Genomic DNA, 23,319 nt, shown 5'->3' on the forward strand with positions numbered 1-23,319 from the left:
GCATTGGAGGGGCTAGCACCCCTCAAAAATGTAGAAATCAAATCCAAGGTAGGACATAAAACTTGCAGTTGCAAATTGCAGCTTTTAACTGCAATCAACTATATATATTTCCCCCAAAATATCCTCTCATAACTAGATAGCAATATACTGTAGGTGTAGGAGCAGGCAGCATCTTGGTCAGGAGTATGTGTTACTTTATAGACCAGTGGTGTACTATTACAAAACATATACATTCACTACTTCAGCCATACATTTCTGCCTTTTGAAAATAGCCGACCTACAAGCTCATGGACAATGCGTAGTGATGCACACATTGTGACTCATGAGCTTGTAGAACTGCTATATTCAAAAGATTCTCATGCATTTTAAAACGTGTCAAATGGGACATTCTACATAATGAGTACTTTCTACTTTTGGTACTACTTTTGTACTTGAGTCAAATTTTTATTACGGACATTTATTTGTAACACAGTATTTCTAAATTGTGTTGAGACTTTTAAATTTGAGTACTTAAAATTGTCCACCACTGATACAGAGTACAGACTGGTGTCTTGCAAAAACCCAGATACGTTTGGACATGTTCTTTCTGTTGGAGGATTTGCAGCACGTTAAGGTCACAACCTGGCAACGGGAGATAACAGTGTGCATCACACGCGCACACACACACACACACACACACAAGGACATCCGTTGACAAGCCTCCTCAGGGCATCACATTGTTTGCCCAAGGAACTTATAGGAACTAACTGAAGTGGTGCTTAACCACTTAAACCCCATATAAATGGTGCTATGCGCCTTTATCCAAGGCACTTTAGATTGTGCATTACATTCACCCTGCATTCACGCACACATTCATACACCGATGGCGGGGGAAACCATGCAAGGCACCAACCTGCACACCAGGAGCAATTAGGGGTTCAGTCTTGCTCAAGGAGTCAAGGAGACCATATTAGTATTGTTATTATTTTAGTATTTAGTTTGTGTGTCACAACCTCACGGCTGTTGTTTGCATTAATTTGCTACGTTCTGTTCGTGGGTTCAATGACTGTGTTTTGTTGTGGCTTTACTGCCAGCTTTGGCACACCTGGTTCCAGTTCCCTAATCTCCCTCACCTGCCTGGCATCAACTAATCATCCTCCAGTCTATAAATGTTTGCTCTTCTCCTTTTTTCTCAGTGATATTCTGACCAGCTTCTTTGCCTTGCCTGCCTGCCACCAGCCTCAGCCTGCTCGACCACACCGAATATAGCAGATCTAGGCCTACAAGCTCCTTTTTTCCTCCTGTGTTTTTTCAATAAACACCCTTGGACTTTGACTTTGTTGTGTTCTGCTTTTGGGTCTGCCAGTTTTTACAAATCGTGACATTGTTACTGTCCACCACTGCGAGATTCTGAGTAGAAAGATGAACAGTTCATTTTCGAGGTTTGAATATTATTGACATGACCTTGCTCTCACAGCTTACCCTCTGTTTTTTTCGACAGCATAGAAACACCATTGATTTTTCTCCTTGGTTATTGCATTTTCATACCTGAAGATATTGAGTGCGAGTGCGATTATTCTAGATGCAGGAATCCATACGTCAGCACAAACGCGCCAATAACAATTTTGCCTTAATGAAAAAGTGAGGATTTATGATATTCTCAAGTTCTGCTCCTCTTCCAGCCTTATCGATACGCAAAACCATGCGATTGAGAAGATTATACTATTGACAACCATCTATCAATACATTTATGGAATCTCTGTATATCTGCCTATCCTTCGCATATCTTGAGAAAATGTATTCGATTCAACTTCACACTTTTGGTGGGTGTATTGTTGAGGACAAAGGGTGGACAAACTACTCACATTACTATTTTCACATCAATTATCAATTTTGCGATGTAGAAATACCACAAAATGTAATCATAATTTATTAATTTGCCAGGGACTGATTTCTCATAGACATTCTTGGACAAGAGCCCATCAACTGCAAGTCATTGGTTCTCAAAGTGTGGTCGGGGGTTGCGGGTGATTTTGTAGAGGTTCCCCAGCACGTCATTTAATAGCATCCAAATGGACCCTTTTAAATCTGTTACTGTGAGAGTGTAGCCTACAAATGTAACCAAATGGACCCTTACAGGTCTGTAACTCTGAGAGCTTACAAATTGACGATTACGGGTGAAAAAACCCCAGTCCCTGCCTGTACTTGGTCCAGCTATGTTTAGGTTTACAACAACGCCCAGCTCCTCATTTGTTACTTTAGGGGGGGTTCCATAGGAGGTGGGGAGGCAGGGAAGCAGGGGGAAGCAGCAAATGTTCCATATAGGCATAGGAGGTGGGGAGGGGGGGGGGGGGCAGCAGCAAATGCTCCACACAGCTCACATCTCTGCACTACATCACATCACCACACAATGGTCACCGTGGTTACTGGCTTACAGTGCAGGAAATGCCTGATCACTGTGTGTACATTGATTTCATGTATAAACAGGGGTTTACTCTCTTTCCTTTACTTAATTTGAATGTATCTATACCTTTTTAGTTACAAGTTTAAGATAAAGCAACTTAAAGCTGTATTATGTATGCTTTTCTTTTGTGAAGATATTCTTATTTTGTCCAATTCATAGGTAGTCTAGACTAGAGTATATATTAATACAATATCACTTTTACAATTGGAGTGGATGTATTTTGTCTCCCTGCTCTTCTATTGATACATTTAGATCCTAAGTCTAGTTTGGACACAACCTTTGACATGATCCTATCTGGTTTGACACAAATTCAAACATCCCCCCCCCCCCCCCTCCCAGCTTTATAGATTTGAGCTCTTACACATTGTTCATTTCATCTAACTAAGCTCCCCACACAGACATAATGGAGAGATCAACTGTAGCCCTCTCACAAAGACTATTATCTATCTATGATCCCACAACATCTCTGTGAGCGTGTATTTTCACAAATGTCTGAATGTGTATTACTGTCATGTCTCGAGAACTGTCCAACCATTATACCTGCACAATATTCGCTCGACACTGCAAGCATGCTGCCCCAAATGAGTGCACTGGCGAACGTGAAGTTGTTCAGATGTGTGGTTCTCCAGATTGTATTGTATTGAGTATATTTAATGCAAAGTCAATACAAAGACAGGTGTCACCCGCAAATTCAAAAAATATATATTTCCAGGTGAAGCCTGGCCTACATCCTCTGCTGTTGGTTTTAGCGACCAAGTCAAGATTGGCTGCCCCTAAGCCAATGGTATACTCTGAAACGCTGCCTAAGCCAATGGGAGCTCACCACTCGTGTAGTCAATCACGTAGTAGCGTCCTAGTCACGATTGGCTGCCTGTATTAGCGACCTAGTCATGATTGGCTGCCTCCTAAGCCCTGCCCCGCACCGCGGAAGTCTGCACCCACACTGCATGCAACGCCGCCGCAGCTCGAAGCTACTGACAACACTGATTGAACCATGAACAGAACGTCGGAAAGAACAAACGCAAACAGCGGCCACGAGGTTGTGACACACAAGTCATGAGTATAGGTCATCCATCCACACAGAACTCTGTGGTGATGATGAAGAGACACATTACAGTAGGTAGATTTTTGCCTGTAACTCAAAAACAGCAGATCTACAAGCTCATGCCATGCTGTAGCTTGTACATCTTTTTTTTTAATTCTTTGAATAATATAGATTTTTTATTTATTTTCTTACAGAAATCTTCTCTTCTGGTGGTCCCTCCCTGGCAGTTTACAGATGGGGGGTCCGCAGCCAAAAGTCACGCCTCCGCTGTATAAACGAGTCCAAACGACCTTCATATGTATGATGCAAATGGATGGCATTGCCCACGAATGATGTGGATAATGGGTATGGTGGCCTGTACTGACGTCATAGTACATTGTACCCTCTGATACTGCACCACTGGTGATTTACAAAAGAGTAAATGCAGACAGCAGACGTCAACCATGTTCAATGCCAAATCCTTCAGAAATGGCTGTTTTGATAAAAGGTATTCATTGCATTCATTATGCTGGGCCACTCTCAAAGAAGCTGGCACATCCTTTGAACTGAGCCCCGTCGTAAAAAACATTTAGTCACACTTATTCACATTCCAGGAAGAATGAGTCACTGGAAGCAGCTTCACTCACATGGAAGTGTCCAGAATTACAGGAGTGACCTCAGCAGATGCACCGGCCACCCAACATCCTGGGATGACTTGAACATTATGAAAATAGCCTCATACTGTACATGGATGGCATGCGGACACGCTTGTGACGTGATAACAATGCATTTCAACGTCCAAGTGAGACATTAATTTGCTAAGTTAAAAGGGGAGAGTCTGTTGGCTCAGTTATGGGAAATGGGCCAAAAAGGTCCCTGGACCAGAGTGATGCCTGCTGGTTCTGTTTAATTAACTAAACACGTGTTTGCACACATGCACGTGCATGCGAACATACGTGTTGCACGAGCACAAACACATAAACACACACACACACACACACACACACACTGTAGGGTGGAGGTAGGAATGCCTTCCGAGCTCACAAACCTTCCAAACCGTCTCTTCCCATCGTTTAGCCTAATCTTTCTCTTATCCCCTCCCATGTTTTCTCTCTTTATCCTCCCTGTTGCTTTTACATTAGCTTCTCTCAAAACCCCTCCTTCCAGTTCTCCATCGCTTGTCTTGCATCTATAAGCCCAACCAATCCTCTCCCCTTCCCCCACAGTCTGTCTGCCTCTGATGAGGCGCGTGTCTCTCTGTAGCCTACATGTGCACTGTATGTGTTTGATAGATAGAGAGACAGAAACGCTGAGAGGAAAGCACAGTGTCTGTTCTGTAGATATGGAGATTGTGTGGTCACTTGCTCCATCACAGTGACGGCTCTGTGACAGTAGACCGCAGCCCAACAGCAGCGCACTCTCTCTCTCTCTCTCTCTCTGTCTGGGGAGTGGAGACAACAAATTCACCAAATAAGTGGATACAGCATCAAGGACATATAGGCCTACAACTATCTTAGTCACGATTCCTCATGAAGTTCAAACCTTTTGCAATTTAACCTGCTAATTGCATTTCTTAGATACAGCGGTGTCCTAATAATGGTGAAAAGCATGCATTGAATATTAAGCTGGCTGCTTGCCAGTTTGGCAGCAGAATTTAATTACCGTACTTATACCACCAACATTAGTACAATTGTTTTGGTGGCTATACAGTCCTAATTGTAAGCCGTTGCCACTTCTATATCCATTAACACGAAGGAGAGTTGTTGAGAATGCCTACTAAATGGTGTGATAATAACATTGCTGAGAAAATAACCACACACATACTGTACATCAGCCCTCGTTCATGATAATAATATGGCTGCAGTAAGCAGTGAATGAGGGTTGTAATGCACGTGTGAATTGAGTCAATCCCCATGCATCTCAGTTTTATCACAATGGACATCATTTTACAGAATTATCTAAATTGAAAATAGCTTACGGCATCCAGTAGCTGCCTATATATGCTCCAGATACGGGAGAGTATAGGTTACAGGAATATTCACAACGGGCATAATTTAAAATAAAATAAAAAAGGCATATAATTTATATGCTTCTATAGACAAAGGGGAGTAGGTGACAGCCCCATGTCTGTCACAGTGTGTCTGTGTGAAGTCTGCCCTGTTTCTCACAGTGGGGGATCCAGTGCACGCTGTCAGCAGCAATCACATAGAAGCACTTTGAACTCTCTCCAGCAGTGCAGTGCATAATATATTATCGCCTCTGTAGGATGGAAACCTCATACGTCCAATACTGTTTACTTTTCAGGATAAAAAAATAGCAAAATAGCTGATCTACACGCTCAAAACGCGGCACAATCTACTTTTGATGCTGTAGTAGTCGTGTAGTGTGTCAATGCAGTGTGCAAGGAGGGTGTTGATTTACGAACAAACACAAAAAGTTAGAACGTGGAGATAAGAGGTTCCTACGCTACACTACTATACAGCCTACTGCTACTACTATACAGATGGATTTGCTTTGTATGGTGGAAATCAATAGCCCTTTGTTTCAGTAGGCTACTGTGAATCATTATCATTAATTTCATATACTTGGTGAATTTTAATGTTTTATCTATTCATCCAGACACAAGCGCCACTCCACCACATGACACGGCATACATATCAGCACCCCCATGTTTATAGCAATTAGCATATTCAGGGAGAGAAGAGAAATGACAGCATGCGCCATGCGTTGCTGCATGGCAAAGATCATTAGCTGCAGTCATACCATTAGCAGCTCATTGGGGGGGGGGGGGGGTGCACTAAACGTCAGGCCCCGGGGCACGCCTGCAAACGAAGTGCTTTCGTTCATGTGAGGTGGTGGGGATCCTCTCTCTCTCCCTCATTTGAGGCCTCATTATGCATTTTACTATGACGAACAGCTGCAGGGCAGACGCAGGGGGTGACTGTCCTCTGGATCCCACCACCAGTACATTCAGTGAGTGCATGAAGACTGTCCTCTGGATCCCACCACCAGTACATTCAGTGAGTGCATGTAGACTGTCCTCTGGATCCCACCACCAGTACATTCAGTGAGTGCATGAAGACTGTCCTCTGGATCCCACCACCAGTACATTCAGTGAGTGCATGTAGAGCTGTCCTCTGGATCCCACCACCAGTACATTCAGTGAGTGCATGTAGAGCTGTCCTCTGGATCCCACCACCAGTACATTCAGTGAGTGCATGTAGACTGTCCTCTGGATCCCACCACCAGTACATTCAGTGAGTGCATGTAGACTGTCCTCTGGATCCCACCACCAGTACATTCAGTGAGTGCATGTAGACTGTCCTCTGGATCCCACCACCAGTACATTCAGTGAGTGCATGTAGACTGTCCTCTGGATCCCACCACCAGTACATTCAGTGAGTGCATGTAGACTGTCCTCTGGATCCCACCACCAGTACATTCAGTGAGTGCATGTAGAGCTGTCCTCTGGATCCCACCACCAGTACATTCAGTGAGTGCATGTAGAGCTGTCCTCTGGATCCCACCACCAGTACATTCAGTGAGTGCATGTAGACTGTCCTCTGGATCCCACCACCAGTACATTCAGTGAGTGCATGTAGACTGTCCTCTGGATCCCACCACCAGTACATTCAGTGAGTGCATGTAGACTGTCCTCTGGATCCCACCACCAGTACATTCAAGCTGTAAAGTACAGAAAGTACAACAGTCTACCTTGAGATATACAGTATACTGTCTGCAGCTGTAACCACTCAGTCTCATCCTGCAGCTATTTTTGGCATGTCATTATAGTTGAAAATTTATTTTTGGCGCAGTGGTAAAGTCCCTTCTCACCGCCACAGAGGTTGTGGGTTTGAATCCACCATGGTGCATGGGGCTTTGTCAGGCGTCTATGCGAACACAATTGGCCACGTGTTCGAGGGAGGTAATAAGCCAGACGGGGAGGGGTGATATTGATCATTGCGTGCTCTTACAGGCTGATGGCGGCACCTCAGCCTGCACATGTGCTGGGCGGGATGAGTAGGACGAAGACTCAATGTCCTCCCAGTGGGGGCTCCTCACTGGCAGGTGAGTCAGTAAGATACAAGTTGTGGTGACAACACAGAAATCTGTGTGAGGAGGAATCAATTGGCATAACGACAAAATTGGGGAGAAAGGGGCCTAACACAAATATTGGCTACTCTAAATTTAAGAGAAAGACAAAAAAGACAAACGTATAGAAAATACAATCTCCAAAAGTAGTGAATAAGCAAAAAATACACACTTTCTCCGTTATTGTATGGCTCTCTCATCGTTGTCTCCCTTGGAGTTCCCCCTCCCTCCCCATCTACCACTCCCTATACCTCTCTCCCTCCCTCCCTCAAAGTGACAGACTCTCCCTCCCTCTCATTGTGAGCTTGTAGATCAGATATCTTTGGCAAACAGATTTGATGTAGACTAAAAAAAGTGGTCCAAGTATTGTAGGTTAGGTCTGTTTTACTAAGATTCACTTAAACTCTCTCTCGGCCCCCATGCACATCTGGAGCTCACACTTTAGAGCACCAGTCATCCCTCATTTCCATCACTCAAACTCATGTGGCACACACTCCCTGTCAAATGAAAAACATATTGGACAAGTGGCAACGATTGTGTTGTACACACAATAACATTTTCAATGTTATTTTAAATCTGACGTGACATGTAAAAATGGACTGTTAATCTCAGAGGTAAAGTTACACACACACACGCGCGCGCGCAGACACATGCAGACAGACACACCACACTCAGATCTCATCTCAAGTGCAGAGAAGAAAGCAATAAATTATCTATTATTTAAAAAACAAATCTGCAGGAAAAGTGAGCTGTACCTTAATTCTGTCTATCTAATAGGCTACCTTTCACCTATAGCTTTTTGCTTAACTGTCTTTTAATCACTCTTAATCATAAACCACTTACCTTCCTTAAATCCTATTTAGCCCCGTCTGAATTCACATCCTTGACTTGGCTGCTTTCTAGGGAAATCATTATCAACAAATTCAACAGTCATTTTAAAATTTCACATGAAAATGACTGTTATTTGGAATTAGACCATTCCTCAGGATCTTGTTGTGAAATTAAAATATGTTTCACCAATGCTTAACATATTCTTTACTTAGAATAAATGCCAACGCCAATCTGGTTATAAAACTCACTTATAAATCCAATCTTGCCTAACTGAACAAAATAACGAAAATGCAAATGTCATATTTTATCCATGGCTTTCTACACAGAAGTTGACAAATAGGGGGCGCTGTTTTCCAGGGTGGGAGGTTGGTTGAGTCTACATCCCATGGCTCGAAGGAACGTCAGCGCTGTAATTTGCTGGTTGGTTGTCCGGCAACCGCTGCTTTTTAAAGGAACATTTTAGCCATTGAGCTATTTTTAAGTTAATTAATTAATCGGCGGCTTATCCATTCAGGTAAATTAGCCAATGCATGATATAAAACGCTAGTCAACGCCAATAAGATAGTCAAACAACTTTCTTGTTCAACAACCAGCTCGATTTGTAAAGCTTAATTGCAACCAACATAAATAAGTCGACAAATGAGGCAAATGAGGATTAAAACACACACACACACACACACACGCACACGCACACGCGCACACACACACACACACACACACACACACACACACACACACACACACACACACACACACACACACACACACACACATTCTCTACTCTGTGACCTGCTTACACAAATCAACAGTTGATTTGGCATATAGCTTACATTAATTGTTGTATTGTATTATGATATTGTGTAGGCTGTCCACAGTCCACACACAGTGCATGCCATGGTTATAAATACAAACATTTTGGACACAGATCATATTCTAATTGTTTTGTCATATTATTTTGCCGTTATAACTGATGATTACTGTCTGACAGCTAACTCATATTAACCAACTCGCCAATCACAGCGCAACCGTGCTTCTGGGCTATGGGATGTAGCCTGTACCTCTCACAGCTCCCTATATAAAGTGCTGAAGTGCCGTCATCCCATCCATACATACATAGCGACGCGTACGCATGCAGTAGCCAGCCAAGGTTACTACAGTACTAGTAGTACTGCGGGGGTGACTTGGAGCGTCTATGCGAGAGGAAGAGAGAGAGCGCGCGCGTCCACAACGGGGAATATAACAATATCTGCATTATATAATATAGAAGAAGAACTGAAGAACAACTCGTTTTACAGGCACTTGGAAAAAGTAAATGAATGAAGGAGACACAGTCTGTCCCGAAGCTTCTTCTTTCACCTTTTAAACCCGGACCCGTGATGGATCCTAACCAGAGTGTGAAGTGTAAGATAGTGGTGGTCGGGGACAGCCAGTGTGGAAAGACTGCTTTACTTCACGTATTCGCCAAGGACTGTTTTCCAGAGGTATGTATCTATGATGCATGGTGGTTTCAATGAACGAGAGGAGATATTATACAGCCTAGAGTAGACCTTGGGTTCTCATTATACACTTTAATTTCAAGGACCCCCCCCCCCCCCCCCCCCCCGTAACTCTGAGAATGTGCAAATGGAACCAAATGGACCTGTAAGATCCACTTGGATCCATTTGTACACTTAGAGAGTTACAGATCTGTAAGGGACCATTTGTAGTTTTGTACACTCAGACCTGTATGGGTCCATTTGAAACCCCCCCAAAAAACCCTGAGGGTCCCTGGACCTCACTTTGAGAACCACTGTAGGCTACTGCCCTAGAAATTTGTCTACCTTGTTGATATGATGAGAAAGAAATGAAGGGTGTGCATTGGTTTTGTTGTAGGACAATTTACAATACAGGGTGTGTTACAAAGTAACTTATCTAAGCCGGACTGCCCGGACATGCAGTGTAGTTGCTCAAGAATGATGACATAGCCAGGCAGCCTAGTATCTTGGTTAGTTGTGTCAGTGAGTGTAGTGTGACACATGTCTGACATATAGGCATGCCATTAATTGATCATTAATGATTTCGATTCATAACAATATTTCCGTTTCTGTCTTTTCTGTTTTACAGAATTATGTTCCCACAGTGTTCGAGAACTACACAGCTAGTTTTGAAATTGACACCCAAAGGATAGAGCTGAGTCTTTGGGACACATCAGGTAAGGTGTCTTTTCATTTAGTGAATATATACTTTTTTAACAATTTCTCTTTTCTCTCATAGTGTAAGTGTACGTTTTAAAGTGTAAGCTAGAAACAAGGTTTGCAAGTGGAGAATTATATCCAAATAATTATGACAGACTTCTTTAGATTCGAATCGGATCAGGGGGAGATTTACTGTATGTATGCCGTCTTTTTTGCTGAGCCGTCCCCTCCCACTTTCCATGTCTGGAGACACACACAGGCACACACACACACACACACACACACACACACACACACACACACACATACACACACACAGGCACACGGCCTCATAGCCTCACTCTTCCCAATCAGTAGTGTGCCAACTGCCAAATTATAAACCTGCCCCAAAATACACATTTTCTATCAGTTACACACCCCATGAATTCATGGAGATTTTCTTTATTTTTTGTATCGCAATCCTGAGCCAATAATTTCATGACAATCGGAGTCATGTTGACCGATTACCCGGTCATCAAATTATTGGCTTAGGAATGCAACGGCAATGTCCAGTTCCAGGAATTCAAGGCTTCATGGCGTGTGTAATTGATTGAAATTGAGTATTTTTGGGGGGTGAACTACTGTCAATCTGCTATTTTCCTGCGAAAGTTTCCCCACAATGTGGATGCTATGGTTTAATGCTGACACGCCACACACTTGGGTGACTTGTTGTTAGTGTTACCACACACACACACACACACACACACACACACACACACTCTCTGGGGAATCTCCAGCTGCTCCAGGTCTGTAGGTAATTACCTCCTGTAGACCCAGCCTTGGGAGATAGTTGGGTTGTAAACCCCCCAGCCTGCTGCCTTCTTGTGAGTTCACATTTGGTGTGGCGGAGAGGGGGGTTGTAGAGAAGGAATTTCGGGCAGAGGGCGATCTTTAGAGTAAAGTAGACAATACCTCCTGCCGACTGTGGCCTCCCCACCCCCAGAAATCTATTGGATCAGCAAACAACCGTTGTATTGATGCACAACATTAGGGGGTGGGGGGGAGAACTCTCAGAGTTAGACCTATAACGCTACATGGGTAATCTTTTTTGGACCCCTAGTTGGTTGGACTCTGGACCCGACAACATTCTGGTTTAGATTAGAACATAATTGTCTTTATAGAGAAAAACCTTTTGTAAAAAAGCGATTGTAGATCAACTTTTAGAATTTTTGTTAGTCATATCAGCTGTATACTCTATACTGTTAGTTTATTTGCACAATTGGCAGATCTCAGCGTGCATTTTTAAATGTTGGTCTTTGTGTGAAACACGGCCAAATAAGTGGAACAGAGTTGCAGGTTTTCGGGGCATGCAAAGTGCACTTTCCTCAATCTCTGTGTGGGGCTAGTTTCCCCCTCCAGCTCCAACCCTCTGGTGCAACAACCTGTATACACGCTGAACTGGGTCATGTTTGTACACGAATGCGTCCTCTCTTCATCAGTCATGACATTAAAGAGAGAGTTTTGTGAAGGTATGCCATATCCATCCGTGGGTCACACCGCTGACCAATTTTTATGGGTTGTGAGGTTTTTATTTATTCTTTAAAAAAAATCTCTTTTTGGTCGTCTTGACCTTAAAATCTTTGTAGAGTGTAGAGTCAGTGGCGCTAAAATGAGATGAAAGTCAAGGAGAGCGGCCTTGCTTTACGGTTCTTTGTTTCTCTAATGTGCAGAGGTGTTAATGAGCTTTCTATTAAGTGGCTCATTAGCAGTAACTGGGAGGTCATCTATAGGGCATTTTGTTAACCACCACCCTGCCTCCCATGAGCCACACTTGTTTTTTTGTCTCTTGTGCTGCAGTTGTCACCTCAGGCTAGTTCATAACACATTGGTAGGCTTATGGGATGTCACAGGCCCTCGGGTACGGGCGGGGACTTGTGCTTTGAACTGTAACATGCTGAAATCCCCAGAGTTGATTCACCTCTCCCTTACGGGTCCATTTGTGGTGGTTAGGGTTGGAATCCTTTAGGATTGTAACGATTCCGGTTCCTTAACGACTCCCTCTTAACGGTCCGATTCCTATATGGTTCTTAAAGTGAAGTGAAGTGATGCGGTTCCAAATGGACCCTTTACTTTGAGAGTGTACACAAATGGACCCGGTAAATGGAACCAAATTGACCCTCGCGGGGGCCATTTGGTTCCATTTGTACACTCCCAGAGTTATGGTGGTCCTTGAAATTAAAACGTATACCCCGCGTATTGTAATTGAATGCATAGCAGACGTGAAGTCCAGCTCTGACATTGTGATAAAAGCAGTTCGTGAAACGGTTCCAAATGAGATGGAACCGATTCTGGATGTTGGATCCGTTTTCCTCCAATTCCTTTTAAGTGTATGTACATGTACATGACCTGAACTTTGCACCACAGTGGACTGTGCATTTTGTTTCTAGTCAAATACTGTATTATTCAGACAGGCCTGTGGACTAACAAACAAACTAACAAACTCAGTTTTTTTTAGTGCTGCATGTTTGTTCTTGGGAGTGTACTGTTGCTACACTCCCAGGTAACAGTAAACACACTTGCGACTCAATGTCAAGGTTAGAATCTGAACTGCTAGTTTTGTCAGCCACACTAGTCATGCTAACCTGTCAGAAAGTTGTCACCGCAGCACAAATGTTTCCAGTATTCCGAGGTAGCTGTCTATCTCACTTTATTTCACTCAAAATGGGAGCTAGATATATCACCGCCGGCATCATATCTGCGCTTCATCTCGGAGGGGAGATTCTTACAGTACGGTGCAGGAGGGCCATTCTTTCTTTGATGACAAATGAGTGTGTGTCAGTGGTCAGGGATGCAGTAACCCCAGATTGAACGAGGTCCCGGGAGAACGCTTTGCTCAGCACATTAAGAACGTGTTTTCCATCATCACCAGGAGATTAATGTGCTGTTCCGTTTCACTGGTCAAAGGGGCGGGTGCGGAAAGGTCTTCAGCACCTTATATCTATCGTTTACAAATGTAAGACGCAGCGCACTAAATGTTGTTTCTCAGAATGTACACAACGACTATATTATCTTGAGGTTGTTTTGCAGGCTGTGTGTGTGACAATAGCATGTCCTTTCACACTGTTTCACACTTTTGCCATACACGTTTCTTTCAGCCGGGAGATTTTATTTCGCTTTGATCCATGGGAATGGCATTAGTAGGGTTAGTGTGCAGTGTGTTGTTGCTGAGGGATCAGGCTGAGGGCTCAGGGTTGAGCAACAACGGGAGCTAATGAGGTGTCAGTCAGTCAGTGGTTCAGTGGTTGGACTCTGTACTGTGTGTGTGTGTGTGTGTGTGTGTGTGTGTGTGTGTGTGTGTGTGTGTGTGTGTGTGTGTGTGTGTGTGTGTGTGTGTGTGTGTGTGTGTGTGTGTGTGTGTGTGTGTGTGTGTGTCGCGCGTCACATGGTTCATTCAGCAACGTGGCTGTGATGAACCCATGTCCCGTCAACTCAGAATGCTATCTTATCCAGATCGATAGAGGGTTGCGTGCTGGCCTAATGGGTGGAATAGGTGAATGAAGGCCACATTTCCATGGTCCACTCGACATGTCCTCACTTACCCTAAACGTGCCGGTTTATGTCCCGAACCCGACGAACTTTGCTGTGTGTCTTCCCCCCATCTCTTTCCCCGTTTCCTGTCTACCTGCTGTGATCTATCAATAAAAGGCAAAAACCCCCAAAAATAGCTTAAAAGAAAAGGGGAAAAAAGCGTTGTGACATTTTCCAAACCACAGCACATTGTTTAGAGTTCAGAATGTCCTGTAAAAACGAGTTAGTTGTTGCTCAATCCACCTCTGAGTTGGGTTGGAAGTAAGAGGAGAAGGGGCATTTGTAGACAAAATAAAACATGTGTTTTGTAACATGATGGCCATATGTTGTTCCATTGGCCTCTACTTGCCAAATAAGCTCTCATCCGGACTCATCTCATCCGGATTCCGGACCCAACCTGTGGATGTCATTATTACCTTGTCATCACATTATCTATAACCCATTTAGACCTGGAACATCTCTCATCAAGCCAGGAATATAGCCGTATTTCGTAAGTGACACAAAAGTATCAAAAGTAGCAGATATACAAGCTCACGCAACATTTTGAGCTTGTAGATCTGCTACTTTTGCAATTTCTTTATTTGAATCCTGAAAAGTAACAGTTTCGAACATCATTAGGTTTTTTTCCAAGTCAGATACGATTATAGCAACATACATTTAGGCCTACGGCCTAAATCGGATGACAACTAGGAAGCCAACCAGTTTAAACTCAGATCTGACTACATTAAGGTCACGGTGTGTCACAACGTGACACTGCGTTAGCTTGTATATGTCTGCTATTCTCGCCCCAAATGTCCACCTGTTTTCACTGACTGAATGTTTGCCTACTACATGACATGTCTTGTCCAGAATAGAAGACGCTGGGGTTCAAGTGGTTGAGGAAAAAAGTTTTGTGAATCTCAACCATGTTCGGCATGAAGGCACCGAGGTGCAGTTCACTGCCCGGGTTATAGTTAGTCGTTATGCATTCCTTTCCAGTAGAGGAACTCCTCAGTCCCCCAGCAGCATGCTGCTTCCTACAGGCAACGCCTTTGTGTTGTCATCATCAAATAACAGCAGCTGTCCGTGACACATCAAGAGCACAGGAGGAACCCCCCTCTCACCATCCCCCACCTCTCCCAACAGCCATGATTAAATACCTCGGCCCACTCCCCAGTCTCCCCCGGCATCATTCTCCAGGGGTTTGTTTGCGTACCTGTCAGCTAAATCCGGGGGCGAGGGGGAAGCCATCACCTCGCTGTGTTTGGAGTTCCATCCAGAGGCATCTCCTAGGAGGAGCTAGTAATCTGGAAAAAAGAAACTGCAAGATTCAGAGAATTCCTGGCATTGGCACAGCATTCCACATGCTGCTGACGCTCTCTCAGAGAGTCAAGGTGGTGTTTGTCAAGACGGAGGCTGTTTTTAGATGCTCGGAAGGATTGGGTTTTAGGAGTTTGTGTATGATGTCATACTTTTGTTTTTCTTTGTTATGAGAGGCCGCCGTCGTCGCAGTCGGAGAAGTGCCTCTGCTAAGTTGATTATAGGCCTAATTATCTCTGTATCTCGGATGTTTCATCTTTATTACATAAAGTGCCTCATAAGACATTAATGACTGAAACATCAGCAGATGAGACTGAATCATGGCTGTTGAATGTCATAATGTACTTGGTTATATTGCTGTCAGAGTGTCGGACAACTGGTTTATGATTCTTCATGAATCATGAGCGAATTGGGAATAAAAAAAAAATACATTCAGTCCACGGAGTTAACGTGACTAAAGTCTTGGAATGGTATGTGATCGTAAATACAGCTTGCCAGCAACAAAACTGAGAAAAGAGAAAAGCCTGGTTGCCAATAGTTTAGATGCATAGACAGCAATAATTTACCACTAGGATTAGGGGTGCAATGACTGATGGTGCCAGTGCCACTCATACGAAAGATATATATATATATATATACAGCCATGGTGGATAATGGTGTCCAATAACTGCAGTAATGGCATATTATTTACACTCCTCCATGAGTTGAGAGACCTAATTGCCTATGGCAATGAAAACCATTTCATGCATTTTTCCAAAAGTAGGAAAATATTATTTTCTTCCACCATTCATTATTTCATTTTATGAAGAACCTATTTCTTTTTAATGAGCCCAAGGTGAGGCTAGTGGTCAGAAATAACTATATTCTTTTATGCTAGTGTAATTCTCACTCTGTGCTTCAAGCTAGGTAGGGGAAACCACAGGCGTAGCTGTTGAGCTGCTTGCTTGAGATCTTATTAATTCACTGAGGTCCTCAGTACTACTCCCATAGCATTAATTTACTTTGAAGCAGTATCTATGTTTTTGTTTTTGCGCACATAACTGCAGTGCTGATGGTGGCAGAGATGTCTTTCACGCTGTTCACAGTCTTAAAGAATTCAGTATTTGCTGAGGCAAAAGGAGTCTGAGACACTATAAATATAAGATAGTACATGACACCACTCAGGTTGATATAGTCAAGTAGTTTTCTAGAGTAGAGAAAGCAGGGAGAAAGGAAAGATCTCTACTGTATGTACCGTAGAAAGACGAGGCAGGATCTGCCCTTTGTGACAAGAACACCACACTGTACCCAAAACATGGGATGCCATTGCCTGTGCAATGGCATCTTGACTCTCTGAAGGCTAAAGATATACTAACATAGCAATATCAATGATATATATTGTACCACAATTCTCCCACAATGGTATGATTTGTTTTCCTGCTTCAATTGCTTTATATATAGAAAAGCAATTGGTGGAATGTTCCTCCTTTTTTTTTATTGAAAAACAGACAAACAAACAAAATTAATGTCATGTTTTGATTCCTCTTGTCCTTCCAGGCTCACCCTACTACGACAACGTGAGACCTCTCTCCTACCCCGACTCGGACGCCGTCCTCATCTGCTTCGACATCAGCCGACCGGAGACCTTAGACAGTGTGCTGAAGAAGGTGGGTGGTAAAAACTGTCCTCGGAGGAAGTCAACTGTTTATTTGTAATTTGTTACTAGGAAACGTAGAAGGAAGTGGCTTGTTCCTCATAACAGTGTACGGAGTATCCCGACCCCTACATATGTCTAGAAAGGCCACTCTTCCCGATACTGGGTCAAGTGGCTTCTAAAAAAACCCATCATCTCCTCTGGCAGAAATCTAGGTCTGTGCCACGGAGGGAGTGAGGCCACTACCGCTCCAACGAGAGGGTGCTAAGTCGTACAAAGGTGTCACGAGCTGAAAATAGCCGATTGACAAGCTTGGGCTTGCTATGACCAATGGTGCAGCAGCCGCACCCATACTACATACAAAGATAGAATAGAAAGAAGCAGAATCTGTGCGTGACATAGGTTTACAACAACATATATGAATTATGCTTAAAGGTATATTCAGTGATTTCACTCAAAAAAACCTTAGGTTTCGTTTTTGGCTGGGACCCAGCCTTTCGTCCAATCAGGATAGAGAGTCAAAAACTAAACCTAATGTTTTTTGACCCCCAGGGGTTAACTGGGGACAGGGAGGAACTCCTTATATGGTCAGCACGCTCTATAGTAGAGAGGATTATCACAACAAAACAAAAAAATAAGTGATATTTGAATTAAGTGAAATCACTGAATATACCTTTAAAGGGCAAGAGCACTTTGGCAGAGGTTTGGGTTTTTTGTAGTTGCCTTGCCATGGTCCAAAGGTGGACAAGAAATCAAAAAGAATTGATTAGAAATTGATAATACATTTTTGTTCCTCACTGACTTACATTGTACGGTGAAACAGCTCTCAACGTCACTCTTTGCCTGTAAACGAACACAAACCAATTTGATTCAGACAATATAGAACATCACCAAACACAGTACTTTTAGTAGTTTATTTTTTAAGTAAAAATGTTGATTGTATTATTTGAAGATCCGTATCCATGGATCCATGGATCAAGTCCGGGTTGTCCTTTCCCTAATAAAATGAGGGAAGGAAAATAGATCCGTGAGAGAGGGGTGAGCGGGGGTTTAGATGACCCTGGATCCTCTGATCCTCACGTGAGGTCATGTGGACCGGACCTTTGTTCCCTGCAGTGTCCCAGACATGGCCATTGAACCTAGCCTGACCTTTGACCTGTGATGTCAGTCAGGGTTCACATTGTGCCAACTGAGTGGAGTGTGGTCCAAGAAGAAGAAACGGGAGGTAGCGAGGGGGGGGCTTCATACCCTGGAGGGAACATAATTACCGTCTGTTTTTCTGTCATTCGTCCCCTCCGTTAGAACACACACAGACACGAGCTGGAGAGAGAGACATGGAGACGCCTATTACTGAACAAACACTCTATAGCAACTGGAATATAGAGCTATTCAACACTTATTTTTACCAAAGAAAATCACTTGCCCTACCTTTAAACTGGTTAGTCGTGTTCTTCCTGCGATTCCTACAAGTGTTAGATAATAACCCTTGTAAGAATTGCAGGAAGAACATGACTGCAACAACTTCTCTCTTTGGGTACACAGACGGCGTCACTCGTTTTATTTTTGATCACAACAGCACATGCCTAGAGATGCCGCATCATTCGTGCCATCACTCTAGCTACCCAGAAAACCCTTCCCTTAAAGGGACAATGTCCCATCATGATGTCCCTTTAAGAGACAAAACCTTCCTGACCTGAACCTGAATCTTGTCCCACCTTAGGCCACAACAGTTCTCACGTGACATTCAGGAAAACGGTCCTCACATGTGACTATTTTGTCCAAAGTAATGTAAAGTACACATGGTGTGAACATGTACGGTACTACATCATTATAAGACTTATTTTTAGATGTATCCTTCAACTTGTTGTTTATGCCACAAAATGAAGGGTTGTACAGGTTTTGTAGTAATTGTAGAAATATTAGACCTTAACTGTTGAATGTTTAAGCATGTTCTAATCATGTATACTTTAATTAATTAAAATACATCCCTGGCACAAAACATTTTCAGATGGAAAGTCTGCGGCCAACTGCATACAGTACAGCATGTGGGGGTCCTTGACGTGAAAAAGTTTGAGCATCACTGTTACAGTGGCAGATAGAACTGAGCATTGTTGTCCAAAGAGGAAATTGGAACATCATCATCTGGTCGTGGAAAGGGAAAGGAGAGCCAGTTGTTCATGGCATGGAGGAGGCCTGGGAAACTGCATGTTTTTGATTTCCGCAGTCAGTATGGCTGAACATAACAGAGAGGCCCTTTGTGTTGTTGAGGATGACTGCATGGCTGGGCAGCTGCATCAAGGTGGCTGAGTCATTTGAAAAGTTCTCCATTTATTTTTCGGCACAACTTGTTTTTCTGCACAATTCTTGATTTCTGTAGTGACTCTTGGTCTCAAATGGCCACAGAAATGTTTCACTTTGTAGCTGGTTTCCCCCCTTTCTTTCTGATTATGAACACCAAGGTCATCACACGTTTAGCACTGACACTGATCATCCCTTACATCGTCATTTCAAACTCATGCCATGTGGACGAAGATGCAGAACTTTGAAATGGGGAAAAAGTTAGTTTTAGTATGACTCGCTTTGTGTCTACTGTGGACTTCATGTATTGTCTTGCCAGTGGGTGTGGTGTTGTTCTATGCTATATGATTGTGTTTTTCTGTTGAACAAGACTATTAAGATGAATATGGTCACCTGTGAGTTTTATAATTCATTTTAAGATTCTACTGTTTTTAAAGCCCTAAATGGTCAGGCTCCTCTACGTGTATCTGTGATCTTTTAACTCCCTATAATCCAGGCACTCTAGACCACTCTAGATCTTCCAGGATTCATGCCTTGTCACAACGGGTGACCAGGCTTTTGCCTCTTTTAAATCTCATTCAAAACTCATCTCTAATCGCATACTTTGTAACGGTGCTGTATTATTATCCCTGAGGGGACAATAAAGACTATTATTTATTATTCATTATTTCTTTCTTCCTTCCATAGTGGAGAGGAGAGATCCAGGAATTCTGTCCCAACACCAAGATCCTGCTGGTGGGATGCAAGTCAGACCTCCGAACAGACCTCACCACGCTGGTGGAGCTGTCCAATCACAGACAGACGCCAGTGTCATATGATCAGGTGAGCACTAGCTCGATAGTGGAACGTTTTTAAAATATTAGATTTCGGTTTAGGTTCTGTGTAAATTGACCGTTCTATTGCTCTATCAATGTCCCAATTATGTTGTAGGGATTTAAAAGCCAGTCAGTATTTATTTTAATTTTTTATTGATTTTTTACTTTGTGACTTAACACTGGTCTCGCTTTTTTTGTCTGGCAGGGCTCCAACATGGCCAAGCAGCTGAACGCTCCCTACATCGAGTGTTCCTCCCTGCAGTCTGAGAACAGTGTCAGGGACATCTTCCACGTGGCCACGCTGGCCTGCGTCAACAAGAACGGCAAGAACGTCAAGCGGAGCAAGTCCTCCCGGGCCACCAAGAGGATCTCTCACATGCCCAGCAGGCCCGAGTTGGCAGCGGTGGCGTCGGACCTGCGCAAAGACAAGGCTAAGAGCTGTACGGTGATGTGACCCGCCCGCTTTAGAGGGACACTTTGTGGATGCCATGGATGGTACAGGGACAGAAGGAGACAAAGGGAATGTGGGCCCAGTGCATGGAGCAGCCGTCCAACGTGTGCCAAGCAATTGAACGATGGGCCGCTCTGCACTTTAAAATCGATTTGGCAACAACGCTCCCCAACTCTTCGGAAGTGAAGTTGCCCTTACACGGTGCCATAGGACAAGCGCACAAGTTAAAGCTAACCCTAACTGGGAGGAAATGAAAAAGAGAGACTACTAAAAATGCCTCGGAAAAAGAATGGATTTTCTGCCACTGGTTGCGGTGTACTGTAGGCTACAGTAAGGCGATAAGAGGGAGATGTGTGATCCGTTGCTTGGTCCTTTTTGCGTTCCTGATTACCCTGGAAATGACATCATGTCTTTTTTTTTTTTTTTGTCTAGGTCAAAACCTAGACAGGAAGTGAGCTAAAAATGGTGTCGTGTTTTAATTACTGTCCTCAAAACAAAATGTGAAAAAAACAGATTCTCCGGTGAGATGATTGTTCCAGTAAATAACAAAAATAAAAACAAATCAAGAGACTGCTGCTGTGTTCTCCCTCCAGTTTTAATATCTGCAGAAGTCAGATGGATCTCTGACACTGACCCCCGATGACCCCTGGGGGGTCCGGCACTAAGGAGCAAGACGGACGTTAAAAGTGACAGGAACACTGTGGTACCGATCGTCTAGAGTCTAGACTCTAGACTGACTAGAATGGATTGTCCTTTCTTTTACTTTTGTGTTACTGCCTTGACAAGTTTTGCCAAATGGATTTTAGTATGTTTGTATATTGTTTGATGATAATGATGCTGTTGCACAGTCTTTTTCTCCTACTTTTTTAATGTGCCCTCCTTCTCAATTCTTTTGCATATCACCCTGGAATGGATTTGAATCTCGGTATAGCCTGACATTGACGTTTTTTTGTGTTTTTACCAAAGAAAAGCTTGTGGATTTTGCCGCGTATGAGGAAATGCTCATATTAGTTACAGTATGCAGTCTGAGAGGATTTGGAGATTGGCTCTTTGTAGCTCCATCACACTGGTTCTCAAGCTGTGGGGCGCGAGGGGGGGAGGGGTCACGGCCTGAAAAAGTTGAGAACCATTGATCATTTCGGTGTGGCTGCGCCACAGTGGCCCATGCCCATTCTGTCATTCTTAAGTTTGCTACTGGGCTGATGTTTAAGATCTATGCCTCATGTGAAGTGTTTCCGTGGGGTTTCACTGTCATCAGTGCTGACAAAGTCACACTGTCTCTGAGCCTTATCAGCTGGTGCCCAGGAAAGTCATTGCACAGAAATCCACCCCTCCCGATGTGACACGTTGTGAGCTTCTGCTATTTTAGATCTGCTATTTTCAAAAACGGGAATATTTTAAAAACATTTTAACAACGCAAATCACAAAATATTTATACATCGGCTATTCATTTGGGGGGGGGGGGCTTCCAGCTTGAAAGGTGCGAGCCCCCAGCAGCTTCACGTGTCGATAACGCACGCCGTCTGAGCTGCTATGCCGTGGTGAGATTTGATCACGTGAAGCAAAAACCATTTCTCCCTCCTTCCCCCTGATCATCACTGTCCATCTCATCTGAATCCCGGGGGAGGGGGACTATCGCCTGTTCACTGTCAGCTATGCAACACCTGTTTTGGCCATGTACTGAAACGACTGAAACAACGTCTTTCATTTTCATGTCTTGTAGTTGCTGAAGGTGCTGGTTGTCACTGCATGTGTTGGTGGAGTGGGAAAGTGCATAACAATATACTGTATGATTATTGACTGATTGATTGATTCAAATTACGCCGTCTGTTAGTTATGTTAACACAAGAGGATAAAATGACTTCATCCATCCCAATGTGCCCAATGTGTGTGTTGACTTAGGCAATTGTAAACCTGACTTGCAGCTGGTGTGGTTTGGGCCTTAGAACAATTTATTTTTGACTAAATCACATTGTCTTTGACAGTTTGACTTGGGCAACATAACATGGCCAATAGGTGACACTCTTGATACTGCTGGGGTGGTAACAACATGATCTTTTCAATAAGGATAGGTCATTTTTTACCAGAAGTGGCAGGCCATTATTTTTAGTAGGATGACAACTTGTTAATTGCTGTGTACTTGGACCACCCTCCAAAAGCTACATCAGTTTGGCTTGACTTTTCCTACTGTTCTGCTTTAGGAAGAAGTTTATTCATGTTCACCAGTCTAAATGACAGGACTGGTGCACATGAACATAACATCTTTTGTTCTAAGTCAACTTCCAAACCCACCGTCAAAGCTTGTTAATTTTGTTTGAAGAGAGGAGATCCACTTAAAGGCCTTATGTGTTATGGGCAGACATTATAATAAGTAAGATTCCAGGTTCTGTATCAATATCTATCGCTCTCAGCCTGCTCAAAAGTGCACTGCACTAAAGTACCAGACACACCTTAGATCTCATGTCATCATGTCTCATATTTCTTTCTTGTTACTTTAGTCTTGCTTTCTTGATATTCTCCATGGCAGTATTACCAGCTTTACTGGGTGTATGCTCTCTAGGAAAAATGTTAAATTAACTTTGACAACATTGACAAGATGTTAGCTGTTAGAACGTCAAGATTATCTGAATGTTAGTCCATTTGTATGTCTGTATGATGGATGTTTCCACTGTATTTATTGAAGTTATATATA

The 23,319-nt window shown here is 43.3% G+C and overlaps 1 protein-coding gene across 1 annotated transcript; it reads left to right on the forward strand.

Moving 5' to 3' along the window:
- Positions 1–9,511: 9,511 nt before the first annotated feature.
- LOC310866479 (rho-related GTP-binding protein RhoE) lies at positions 9,512–20,630 on the forward strand (the record flags this gene model as incomplete). The annotated part of the gene is made up of 5 exons (XM_083776100.1): positions 9,512–9,871; positions 10,494–10,581; positions 16,967–17,076; positions 20,049–20,183; positions 20,382–20,630. The coding sequence occupies exons 1-5, from the start codon at positions 9,707–9,709 to the stop codon at positions 20,628–20,630; spliced, it is 747 nt and encodes a 248-aa protein (XP_083632226.1). The 5' UTR covers positions 9,512–9,706.
- Positions 20,631–23,319: the final 2,689 nt, after the last annotated feature.

This window comes from Protomyctophum parallelum (assembly GCF_964188405.1).
Source record: "Protomyctophum parallelum genome assembly, chromosome: 11".
NCBI lineage: Eukaryota > Metazoa > Chordata > Actinopteri > Myctophiformes > Myctophidae > Protomyctophum > Protomyctophum parallelum.